General features: G+C 37.0%; 2 protein-coding genes and 1 pseudogene across 2 annotated transcripts; all 3 read right to left on the reverse strand.

Annotated features, from left to right (window-relative positions):
- Positions 1-104: 104 nt before the first annotated feature.
- On the reverse strand, positions 105-2,644 carry LOC113314129 (annotated as a pseudogene).
- Positions 2,645-3,008: 364 nt separating this feature from the next.
- On the reverse strand, positions 3,009-5,837 carry LOC113307884 (fatty acyl-CoA reductase 2-like). The gene is made up of 9 exons (XM_026556351.1): positions 5,272-5,837; positions 5,086-5,189; positions 4,801-5,000; positions 4,596-4,696; positions 4,266-4,476; positions 4,005-4,166; positions 3,821-3,902; positions 3,322-3,728; positions 3,009-3,235 (listed from the first exon to the last, which is right to left on the reverse strand). Exons 1-9 carry the CDS (start codon positions 5,729-5,731, stop codon positions 3,067-3,069), a joined length of 1,896 nt encoding a protein of 631 aa, XP_026412136.1. The 5' UTR covers positions 5,732-5,837; the 3' UTR covers positions 3,009-3,066.
- A 1,101-nt stretch (positions 5,838-6,938) lies between these two features.
- LOC113308742 (serine/threonine-protein phosphatase PP2A catalytic subunit) lies at positions 6,939-12,303 on the reverse strand. The gene is made up of 11 exons (XM_026557208.1): positions 11,989-12,303; positions 11,099-11,155; positions 10,424-10,507; positions 10,220-10,291; positions 9,577-9,648; positions 9,317-9,357; positions 8,549-8,615; positions 8,102-8,293; positions 7,879-7,968; positions 7,678-7,785; positions 6,939-7,540 (listed from the first exon to the last, which is right to left on the reverse strand). The coding sequence occupies exons 1-11, from the start codon at positions 12,079-12,081 to the stop codon at positions 7,475-7,477; spliced, it is 942 nt and encodes a 313-aa protein (XP_026412993.1). The 5' UTR covers positions 12,082-12,303; the 3' UTR covers positions 6,939-7,474.
- Positions 12,304-12,890: the final 587 nt, after the last annotated feature.

Consider the following 12,890-nt stretch of genomic DNA (forward strand, 5'->3'; position numbering starts at 1 on the left):
AGTGGTTGGAGACTGACTCTAGCTTCAAGGTAACAATTGAAGTTTGTTTTTCTGCATACTACTTAAGCTCATCCAGCTTGAAATCTCCACCACTCGGTCAAAATTGCATCTGCTGAAATTTCCAAGATGAGTCTTGTATATCTTCCCACTTTGTTACCTCTCATGTTTTGCTTTGTTGTGCTGATTCTGGAGACTTTCTAGACTAGAGCAACAAAGAAGCAACTTCAATTTTCTTATGTTACAGGGAAACTGCATGAAAGTGGTACCGTTACAAGTATCAAATTTTGCAAGAATAGCGACCAGATAACATAATAACTTGCCAGTGCCAGGTCTAATTCATTTACATCAACATGCACATCTTTCGATTGAGGTTTTAGATTGTAAAACTAATTGATACATACTTAAGTAATGAAGCAAATTTCAAAAGTACTTGCACGTTGTAGGTGTTCCTTGTCAAGTGTAAACCGAAGAATCCAACTTTCAATGCAGGCCTCTGATTTTCATGTTTAGTTATCATTTTCTAGATCTTTTTTAAGAAGCTCCATTGAGTCAGATACCTCGGCTTTATAAACATAAAACTTCGCCATCATTAAAAACAAAATGAAATTCAATATGTTAAGAATTGCAAAGAACCAGTAATAGTAGTCTAGATGAGAATCATTCAAGTTATTGAGAATCCATCCCTTTCTATGATTTTTTTGTGTTATGTCAGCAACAGTTTTCAAAAGAAAACTACTCAGGAAACTACCAACTCCTAAACTAGTCATGTAATATGATGTTCCAAGACTTTTCATGCTTTCGGGTGTTTGATCGTAGAAAAATTCGACCCGGACTACCTCAAAAACTGCGTCTGCCACTCCCATGAGAATGAATTGAGGTAGTAAAATAAAGATACTCAGAGGAACTATCCCTCCATTTTGCACTAAACCATGTTCTCTAGCAACTGATAGTCTCCACCTTTCTGTTAAAGATGCAGCTACCATGACTATAATGTGAAGAACAAGTCCTAATCCCATTCGTTGAAGGAGTGTAACCCCTCTGGGGTTTTTTGTCCATCTCCTCATATCCGAACAAAGAAGCGGTCGTAAATTATGACAGAGATAAGCATTGAAATTGTGACGAAGCTCGCTAAGCTAGCTGGTGGGATTTGAAAGTTCCCTAGACCTCTATCAAGTGTAGTTCCTTGCTTCACAAATAAGGTATTCACTTGAGCTACCATTGTGCTAGGTAGGATGCTCGTTATCATGATTGGAAACAAACAAAGCATTTGCTTAGTTTCCTCTACTTGAGTTACCGGAATTAACATCCACGCTGACATTGAATCAGTTTTTATAGCAGCTTTGTTAAGAAACCTGCATCAAATTGCAAGCATTTCAAAGATATCAGAATAAATTAGCAACAAAGAGTTCAAAAATGATGACCTTGTTTAGATAAAATCTGACAAACCTCAAGGTAGTTGTGGGAGCTATTTTGCATTTTCCTTTCTTGCTATATTCTTCCAAGTTGAGTTCATATAGTTCTTGGCTATCAGTAGGTAAAGGTAGCCTCCATTTTCTTAATGCGGAAAATAAGACATTAATCGTAGTTGTGAAGGGACTTCCCATGGGCAATTTATGTCTATAATATGGTGTACCAGCTAAAAAGACTAAAACTGCAATCGCGAGACCGATTGTTGGAATCCCATAACCAAGGCTCCAGCCTACATTATCTTGTATATAAACAAGGAAGGTATTACCCATGAGCGCTCCAAAGAATATGGTAAACATCCACCAGTTGAAGAATGAGAACTTTTGAAGTTTCTCCTTCGGATAAAATTCGTCGAACTGGTCAGCACCAAGAATTATCATGTTGGCCTTGGTTCCACCGGCTCCTACACCAAACATGTAGAGTGCAGTAAAGAAGACGCTCAATTGTAGTGTTGATGGTTCCTTGCATTCTGCAACATTTTCTAGTGTGCAAGATGGTGGTTTTAGTCCCTTCACGGAAACCGATAGGGTTAGCAAACACATTCCCTGTATTGAAGGCAAGGAATGGCCAAGACCCAAAAATTAGTCATTTACAATGAAGAAATTAGATAAAAAAAGTTGCAAAAGACAACCAAAAACTTACCGTTACGTGGATAAGAGACGCAATTAGGAACGTCCAATAACGTCCTAGATGAGCATCCGCAATGTATGCACCTATCACTGGTGCCAACCAAATCGTGCCGTTCCAATTGGTTACATTGTTTGCTGCGGTAACCGTCCCCTGATGAAGCTTCTTTGTCAAGTACAAGATAAGATTGGACGATATGCCGTAGAAGGCAAAACGTTCAAACACCTCATAAACTGCAAGAACAAGTACCAAGAAGTATGCAAAAGAAATTAGAAACAAAGATCATTGTCCCAAACCAAAACAAGCTCTATTCCAGAGGATTGTGTGAGATAGAGACCAACGAGAAAGGAGCAAGCTTTCCATACACCTCTCTTGGATCGCAGTATGGGATTTCCTTTAAGATCAACAGAACCATCTTGTGTGTGCAACTCTGTAAGAGTTTCTTCAGCTACAACACCTCCAGATTTTACACTAGACATGATGATGAATACTAGTTAGTTCTTTTAACCAGTAAATACAGTACTCGGCCAAAATTCTGTTGGATTTTTAGTTGAAGAAATATTTGAGCTTATGATTGAGTGCACTAAAGATCATTTTGTAGAAAAATGATTGATTTTTACTCCTGCATAATACAGTACTTGAGCAATCACTGGTCAACAAAGGACTGCTAGTTATATCATATTTATATGTAATCATGTCAAGTCATAAGCCCCATGACCATGACAGTCAGGATAGGATTTGGTCAAAATAAGACATCCGGTATAGTGACTTTTTTATGCACCTTCAGCCGTGATGAGAAGGCTAGAAGCCTGGAACTGAGACTTTGGAAATGGAGAAGAGAATTTGGAAATGAAAAAAAGACAGATTCATTTATAGATAGATATACATATAAGAGGAGATTTCATGCTGATCGTAATTAGTAAGTTACTATATTACACACATGTATTTCGTGTTTTTATTTATGGTATCATATTAAGCATTGCTCATTCCTCTTCCCTTCATGACATGTCTCCTCAGGCCAGGAATATGAACATTTGATATGTAATCCTTCCAGTCTATGCTTCCAACGTCAAACCCGAAGCTTCGTTTTTCTTCCTCGGACATCAGTTCCATTAACTTCTGAGTATTTGAGTTATCAAATCTGTCATACATGAATAGTTCTGTTAGTATATCTTCATTTTGTTAGTAATTTCAACTTGAATACGTAGTATGTGGTAAAATTCTAACCTTCCGCCATAGAATGTATATGGTTCATATATATTAGCCAAGTACTTCGCCTGCTCAACAGATTTCCTGCAAATAACATCAAGTCTTTTTGACAACTTCCCTTGTGAAGATGCAACAGCTGGAACCAATACTCGGCCACTTCTTTGAACTGCCTCGGACCAAATATGCGAAGAGAAATCACACATTGAACTAAACAACTTCATTTTAGGTACTTGTATTGGTCTTCCTCTTGAATCCATGTACGGTGAGGAGCTGAAATGTTCAAAAAGCAGACCAGCTAACTCTTGAAACACCAATGGGTTCACTACAGAAGATGCAATTTGGTAAATATTTATTCCTGGTTTCCCTGCTTCGCCGTGCTTTGCCATGGCTGCTAAGGTTGCATTCACCACCATGTCGGCCGGTACCTACGATGTTAAATCGTATCTATGAGCAATCTAATGAATGAATTAAACTAAAAGTACTTTTAAGACAAAAAGTGAAATGTAATAGTACATACCACATCAAGAACTCCTTTTGGGTCAACTAGAAAACCTGTTAGTTGGCCTTTACCATAGTATAAGACTATTGGATCCATCATCCTGAAATTCACTTATATTTAGACAGCAAATGGAACACATCCTCAAAAAAATATGATATAAGCTGCATGTTTGTAAGTTATAACTGAAGCAGCAGCTAGTCACCTGTTTCCTTCCATCCATCCTGGAAAAGGTTCCTTGTAAGTACTCTCAATGACACTCGGACGTATTATGGCTACAGGTATATCCCCTCTCATATTGTCGATCACCATTTCTCCCATGGCCTTAGTGAACACATATGTGTCTTGCCAACCGTAGATCCTCGCCCTGTTACAATGACAAACCATCTTCCGGTAAAGATTGAGCATTATTGAAGAAAGTTGCAACATGTAAGAGTAATTTGAACTCAAGTGTGTATCTTCTTACCTTTCTAAACCCAATTCTTTCATTTTTTGAGATACTAAATTTTCTTGAAAAGTCTCTTTTGAATCCAAGGCCAACTTCATTTCAGCTTCAACATCCAGCAGCGGCGGAGCTCTTGCATGGGTATCAGATATGAGTTGTTCCCTTGCTATGCTATCCCCGATAGAAAATGGTTTTTCCAAGATTCTACCTTGTCTTTGTCCGTTAACATAGGCTGTCAATAAAATGAGAATACATCCACAGAAGTAAATTATATTTCAAACTCTAAAATACACTAATTATGAAACAAAATCATATTTTGAGTTTGTTTTGACTGTTAACTTGTATTCTTACCAGTTGATACTTGCAAGAATAGTTGAAGCTTCTTGCACCTTTTTGCCAAGGTCATAAGCCGATAAGGTCCTCGGGTGTTTATGTTCATAGCAACATCATACCTGCAATCACACAACTATCTGTGAGAGACTACATGTATCGGCGTATGTTGCTTGCCTAAACTAGGGCCGTAAGTGTAAAGAATCAAAATACACAGGACATGCACCTTTCGTCGAATGTGGTATTAGCCGCAGAATTAACTATTATATCGACTTCATTTGCAATTTCACCAGCTAAGTATGGTTCAATACCAAGATTAGTTTCACAGACATTTCCCAAAACAGGAACCAATTTGCTCAGCATGAAAGTGTTGTAAGATCTTCCATGGGTTTGTTGTAGACACTTAAAAAGTTCTGTGTTTATGATCTGAAAGATAACATATTTCTGAGTAAACACAATGACATTTGAAAATTGGCAAAAGTAGTTTAATTTTCTCTATAAAAAGACATACTTCCTTCTTTAATCTCTCAACTGCTGCATCCTTGTTTTTTGCTTTTATCATAACATATATCTTACCGACATCGGGCGCAGTCCTCAAAATCTTCTCAATTAGAACTGAAATCAACAACCACATTATGCACACAAAAAATGTAAGTAAACAAAACTGAATGTACAAATTTTGAAATAATTTGTATACCTTTGCCTAAGAACCCAGTTGCCCCAGTAATAAGAAGTTTTTTTCCTTTAAGAAATCTAACAATCCCAATTCCTTCAGGGAATTCCATGAATGTGTTATTGATTCTTTTGTAAGGAACCAAGTCCTTCAATGCTACATCTTCTTGGTTTGCAGTAGTTTGTGATGATAAAACCAAGCTGCCAGCATAAATTGTAGCAGTACCATGGTCAACTGTCGCGGCAAGTGTGGCGGGCACAGATGATAATGCTGGTGATCTTTCAGTCAGTATTGAAGGTAACCCATTAGAAGTTTTTACATTTCCATTGCTGCTTTGGCAAAACACTACCATATTCTTATTACTTTTCTTCCACGTTAGTAACCCATTATCCATGCAACGTCGGTTATGGCATGTAAAATCCAACCTCTTTGTAATCAATTTTGGTTCCAATGAGATGGGATTATGGAGGACGAAAGCTCTCATAATGACTGCAAAAAGATGAAAAAATGTAAAACCAAAAAAAAAAGAAAACAAAACAAAAACTAATGGGTTTGAAACAAAAGGTTGTTGTACTGAAAACTTAGCTAAACAGTTCCTGAAAACTAAAAAACGGCTAGAAAGGTAGTAAACAAACAATGGATAGGTGACATGAAAAAGATGGGTGGGGGGGAATGAGGTTTTAAGGGTGAAGAAGATGTGAGTTAGGTGGCATGAATTTATAACTGAAGAATGTGTTGTTTTTTTTCACAAAGAGGCTCTCTTTTTGCCACCCTTATTCACACTTTCCACCAACGACTAAGATGGCGCTGATTAAATTTTTTGTAATTTCTTTAACATCTTATCTAAACATGAGCTACGAGAAACTTGGAAGATAGAAATGAAGAAAGAAACGATCATTCTTCGGGTTAGTTGAAGGTACCCGCTATTTATTCTTACGGAATCTTTGTATTGGCTGAATTGATTCATCCAACAACAAGTTATTTGTATATATATTCTTGAAGGTCTAGTGTTCTTTAAAATCATATGTTTATGATAAGTTTCAAATGTATTTGCTTTTATTAATATAAGGTTCAAAGAATGTTTTTCTTCCAAAAACATTTTTGAAAGTCCAGTAGAAACGAGAAGTATTCATTTTCGAGTCCTCTTGAGTTTTCTGACAAAGAGTTGAACTCAATCGAATGCAGCTGGTGGAGCTCAATAGTTATGCACCTCGTAATTGTAGATTACAACATGGAGATTTCTTTTTAAAAAAAAGGTGCAAGTAATCCTAGCCAAAAAGGCCAGAAAGATGGCATACTGGACTAAACGAATGACCCTTTGTAGAGAATTTATGAACCCACTCAAATAAAGATGGAGAGGTTCTGCTCTACATTCTCTATTTACAATAGGTAGAATGTTGAATGAAAACAGTAAGCCAAATTATTTCACCGTATTTTAAATGGGACTGATTTTTGTATGCATAATTCTTTGTGAGACGACTCAAAGAAACTATAAGCATGCCTTGGGGTATAAGATGTCGTCTACACAGGAACAAGTTGACAACAACTTATCCCTTTGCCATCATCACGACTACTCTCCAGTATCCAAATACCATATGCAACAGCAAATGAGACACAAAAAAAATGTAACAGTACAAAATATGAAAAATAGTTGGCTTGGAACAGACTACTTGAGTTGGAGGATGACTATATGAGAGCTTGAAGGGAACCTGCTATCATTACTAGAATCAAATCACAATCAACTTACGATTAACAAAACCCTAAAACAACTGACTTCACTACAACACCCAAGAAAAAGAAAAAAGAATAATAATTGTAATATCCCCTTTTCTTCCCTCTACATATTCCATAAATAACAAGAAAAAACAAAAAACAAAAATAAACACATGTTCTTTTTGCTGCAAAATGTTACATGCTGCTGCAGCGTTGCTAGCTCCACTGCCACTGTTCGCAAGGATACCCATTACAGTAGTACACTAGTACTAGTTTCAGAGCATTACATACGCTATTGTTTTCTTTTCTTTTTTTCTGAAGTCATCTCCACCACCATCAAAGTAGGCATAGCAGGGTAAAAAAATTTACAGATCATATATCCAATACAGAGACCTCTAAACAAGAATTGGGAATGGAGCCACCTCATTTTGATGTCAATGTGTTAACAAGCAAGCAAGATCTGTAGGTAGTATTTGCCGCTGGGAGATCAGCAATAAACTTGTGCCCAGTTATATTATAGGAAGTAGTCGGGAGTTCTGCGAGTCACATCAGGCTCTCCTCTCCTTGGAGCTGGCTCAAACTGCAATAACAAACAATCATACCCCTCGAGCGTCAATTTCATGATGAAAGAGAGAGAGATACCTGGATGAATGTGTGTGTGTGTGTGTGTGTGTGTGTGTGTGTGTGTGTGTGTGTGAGAGAGAGAGAGAGAGAGACCTGGATGAATGTGTGCCCTCTGCAGTCATCAACTTCCAAGATAGATGCCATGTTTCCACAACGGTAGCAATAGTTAGGTGCACTAAATATGGTAACCACTTTTTGTTCCTGTAAGAAAGAGATAGTAGAACCCAAGTCATTAACTTGCAGCAAAATAACTAGCCAAAAACTTGAAAAATGGTAGAGTGCATCATTCATTACATGTCCCCAATTGAATCCCTCCATGACAAGTTGATGCGCTCTAGCAATCAGCTTTAAATTGTTGGTATGGTTAAATTGCTCAGATATGTCCTGCCATCAGTCACACCAAGTGAGCACATCAAATAAGAGAAGAGAAGACAAGAGAGAGAGAGAGAGAGAGAGAGAGAGAGAGAGAGAGAGAGAGAGAGAGAGAAAGAAGAGAGAGAAGAGAGGTTCTGATTACTTGGCCGAAAGTATATCCAGCTCCACGGGGTGAAATACCCCATCCACATCGGTCATCAGGGTCAGACCATAAGAGGTCACACATAGGCCCTTCGTGAGGAACTTCTTGAACACGGTCAAAATTTCGTATATTATCGAGGGTCTCAATAGACGGAGATAGTCCACCATGCAAACAAAATATTTCCGATTCAACCTTTCACAAAGTTCCAAATGAACAATAAGATAATACTCCAATAGGGGGGAAAATGACAAGCAATCAGCTGATAAAGCCGGTTAACTTGACTGAAAATTGGTAACCAGCATCCAAGGCTTCTACAAGGACGGCTATCTTAAAAATCTAACATGCACATGCTAAATATAATAAAAAGATGTGAAATCGTAACAACAATTAAGGAGAAAAAAATATCCAAAAAATGACAGCAAATAAAGGTAATAAAATTCGACTGACCAGAGCTGTCAATGGAAAATAGTCGAAGAGATCCGTGAAGGTTTTCCATACATTAGCATTGCCATACCTACCAACAGATATTAGTAAAGAAGCGTTAGCTCATACGACTTTAGAGGAATAGAGTCACATGTTTTCACAGGTAAAATATGGATTACAAGAGCGATTACTTTCATACTACTACACAATGAAAGCAATAAGGAAAAAAATATATCGCGAGGAATAACAAAGGTACAGAATAACGATATAGAATAACTGAAGGCCACGTAAACGAGAAGACAAAAACCGCCCACATCCTAGCAGACACATCTACCCATATCCTGACAATTGAGTCGATTGCTTGGTAGGAGATCTATAAGCACTTTACTCTTTCAGTAAGTTCTTACTCAAAAGATGCATATGTAAATACCAAAAGATGGCTAAACTTATTGCAAGACATGTGGACTTCTTCGCCCCCCGAATCTCAAAATGAAACAAGTATCTGACCAAATGAGAAGAGATGGTGAATGGCAAGTATACACGTAAAACTGAAAACAACTCCATATACAGCTTGAGGTTTCTAAAGAAACAGAAGTTTAATGTGTAGCTTAGTCTTACAAAGAAGATTGAACCGCATCAATGATCATCCAAAGAACAAAGATAGAGACAAGGATAATATATTAAGACCACAATATGCAGACTATTAGATTTTTATAATTAAAACTTAAGGTAATAAATAACTTTTCACATTGGAATCTGCCGTGGATAAATCAGTGCGCACAAGAAACTCACTTCCGTAGGCATTCGTCATAAAACCCATAAACCTGTGTAATCTGCAAAGTGAAGTGAAAAGACTGTTCAGCTCAAACTAGTTGTATTTGTGAACCAAATATACACACTCTAATGCCATTGAGGCACATGTGTCACAGATATTACATCTTTTAAGCACAAGTACCACTCTATCACAAAGCTGGAAACAGCCACTATAAATTAGAATCTATATTCAGCCTATTCCGCATTTGACTTCAATCATGGGTATAAAAACCAAATACCTGACGACTTTCATGGTTTCCTCGAAGAATGGTAATTCGCTGAGGGTAGCGCACTTTCAGAGCCACCAGCAGCTGGAATATGCAATCTAGTCAGTACTATCAAACAGCACGCACAATCATGAAAATCTAAGTTACAAAAAGCACATACTGTAAGAACCAATAACCATTTTAAGGAGGCTATACAACTCCAACCAAATCCATCAAATAATCTTATCCATCTATTAAAACCGAGTATAAGCAAATTGAAATAATTTCTATGCATGGAAACAAGTATTACGTGCGGAACTACTGTAAGTATGAAGAGATAAAAGGCCCTGCGACTTTGGCACTGGTCTATACAGAAATGTAAGTATTATCTGCACGTAGTGAGATTAAAAAATGAGCTGCATACTTAACATTTTAGAAGTTCTAACAGTAGTATTATAGGATCAGAGAAAGAAAACTTTGAAAAAGACAAAGAGGATACAGAACTGGCACATGCTAGAAACTGCGTCACTTATACAAGTGTGATGCTACTATATAAGGACATACTCATGTGTAGTGTATTATCATCTTCAAATATGTAGCAAAACTGAGTACAGTTAACAACTCACACGTTTACAATGACTGGCATAAAAAGTAATAACAGTCTGATTGAGCTTACCGTTACAGTTTCAACGGAATAATAACCTCGATCCACATAATCTCCCATAAACAAGTAATTGGTATCTGGACACTACCGGAAAGATAAAAGAAAAAACACCATTAGATTCCAAATTGGGTGTTGTATGAGATAATACATCTATTGATCACATAATAGCAGCAACATAAGACAAGATGAATCGGAAATGCTAGACTGAGCAAATACCTTTCCTCCAATTCGGAAAAGTTCTGCAAGATCATGAAACTGCCCATGAATATCACCGCAAATTGTGACGGGGCTTTTTACTGGCTGTAGTACATCAAAGAAAGTCCAGATTAATATACAGCTTTTAATTTGCTCCATACAACGAACGGATATACAACCACCTATAATATTTCATGAAAGTGCTGCTAAGGAAAGGATGAAATACAAATCAGTGAAGCATGTATTGGAAAGAAGGAAACATGGAACATTGTGTGCTCGTTTCTCAGTATATTGGTACTCAAGTTTACTTCTGTTTTATGTAAATTTAACTTAAACCTAACGTATTACACATAGCTTCGCCACAAACTTCCGCTACATACTTTGATATTTTATATTTACCAACAAACCCCAAGATAAAGATTCTTCATCAAAACCACAGCGAGGATCATGTGTATGCTAAATAGCTTTTGATGGTGTACCTTACTCTTTTGTTTGCAATATACACAATGTGAGCAAGGATGCAACCATTAAAGGTGGCTACTCCTCATTAAATGTTTGCAATATACAACGTTACTCTTGAGAGAATTTTGAGTATATAGTAAGCCACACCTTATTGGTCAGATCATATGAAAATTACAATAGGGTTCAGAATTCCATGAGATATGGTAGCAATATAGAGCGAAAACAATGTCATACCTGTACATTGCTCTCTTCCATTAGTATCTCCTTTGCTTTCTCACATAATCCCCTTACCTAGAGTCAAGCAAAAAACAAATGTTGAAAGCTTAATATGACTCTCACAAGCCAGAAATAGCATTCATTAGAAGGAATAGATGTAACTTAGAAGTTTTGCCAAATTCTCCCCTGCAGATCTAGTTTTTATATTCACCAATACAACAATATCAACCAGCAACGATTACAGATTAATACAGAAGTACAATTGAAAAAGTGTTGTCATCCTGCACAATAGCCATCTTGCTTTTAACAAAAAGTTGGAACAGGCCAGTTTTATATTGGACATTGTTTTTAAAAAAGCAACGAGAAGTTCTATGTACGCAAGGAAGTAGCTGAAAACGAAGGTAAAGTATCTCAACCCAAATCCTGCGCTTGAAAATAGTGAAAAAAACCTTAAAACTGCTAAGCAAATTCAACTACTGCACAGATTCCAACATCAAGCACTCTCTTTCTATAAACTAAAGAGAGAAACAGTCTAAATCTCCACCATTTCCAAACAGATCCTACACCTAAACAAAGCCGATCTGGCTCAAAACTAATCAAATCTAGGGCAAAACCCCCTGATCTCCAAGAAAAATCTAGTACAAATCAAGATAGAAATTCACACCCATCGGTAATTAACAGATCACTCCCAAATGAACCCCAAGAAAATGATAAAAATGACACAAAACAAAAACCCGATCCATAAAATGAACCGGATCTTATGAAACCAGCTCAAACATGAATCAAAAAATAGCTCATTTCCATAAAAAAACCTAATTTGATTTGTTCAAAACAAAGATTCAGAAAATGAGATTCAAAGAAATGGAGAGAGAAGAAGAAGAGGTAGAGACGACGTAGAGAGAACGTACCTCTTGCTCAGACAAGGGTTTACACTGCATAAGCTGAGCAATCTCTTCATCAAGATTTCCATGAGAGTTGGGAGTTATTACATCTATACTCATCTTTTCCTTCTTACTTCTTCTTCTTCTTCTTATCAACCAACAAATGAATCAAGATAACCCTGACCCGATTTTGTTAATAAACGTTCTCGTCTCCCGGAGGAAGAGAGACAGAGACACCGCGGGAGTAAAGCGAGCGGTGGTGGTGCAACCAAAATGGAAACCCTGGTTTTCTCTTGGATCACCAATTTTATTATTTGGTTTTCCTTTTTCTCTCTCAGGAAAAAAACTAACCTCAAATGAAACTATCAGTGTGGATTCTGTACTTCTGGAGTTGTTTTGAGATCCGTCTATCCAGTATCTTTATTATGTGCCGCGTGGAATCATCTTGTTCGTTCAATACCACGAGGCCGTCGACATACATATAAACAGGATATCTCATCAAGTTTCCCCTTATCCATGCTACTCAGACTGCCATTGGGACGATTTTTAAAAGTTTGGCCAGTAGGACAGTGTTATTTTGAGAACCATCATAGTGGTCGGATGGTTCTCGTGCTCCCTCTCACTATGGAGAGGTTTGAACCTGTAATTGCGGGACCAATTCCAATATAAAGGAGTTTGGATATAGCCTAGAAATCACTATACTATGTTGTTAGATAAAAGAAAAAAAAATGTTAATTTTTTTTTGTAACAAACTATAAATAACTAGTGCCATAACGTCATCCGTTGTAACATTTATTTAATGTTGTAACATTTATTTAATAATATGTTGAACCCTAAACCAAACTGAAAATCACATGTAACATGGTATCCTAATAATGTTTAATAAAAAGAAAAAAATGGTTATTTGATATTTATCTAATTTATTATTA

This window comes from Papaver somniferum, chromosome 9, assembly GCF_003573695.1.
Source record: "Papaver somniferum cultivar HN1 chromosome 9, ASM357369v1, whole genome shotgun sequence".
NCBI lineage: Eukaryota > Viridiplantae > Streptophyta > Magnoliopsida > Ranunculales > Papaveraceae > Papaver > Papaver somniferum.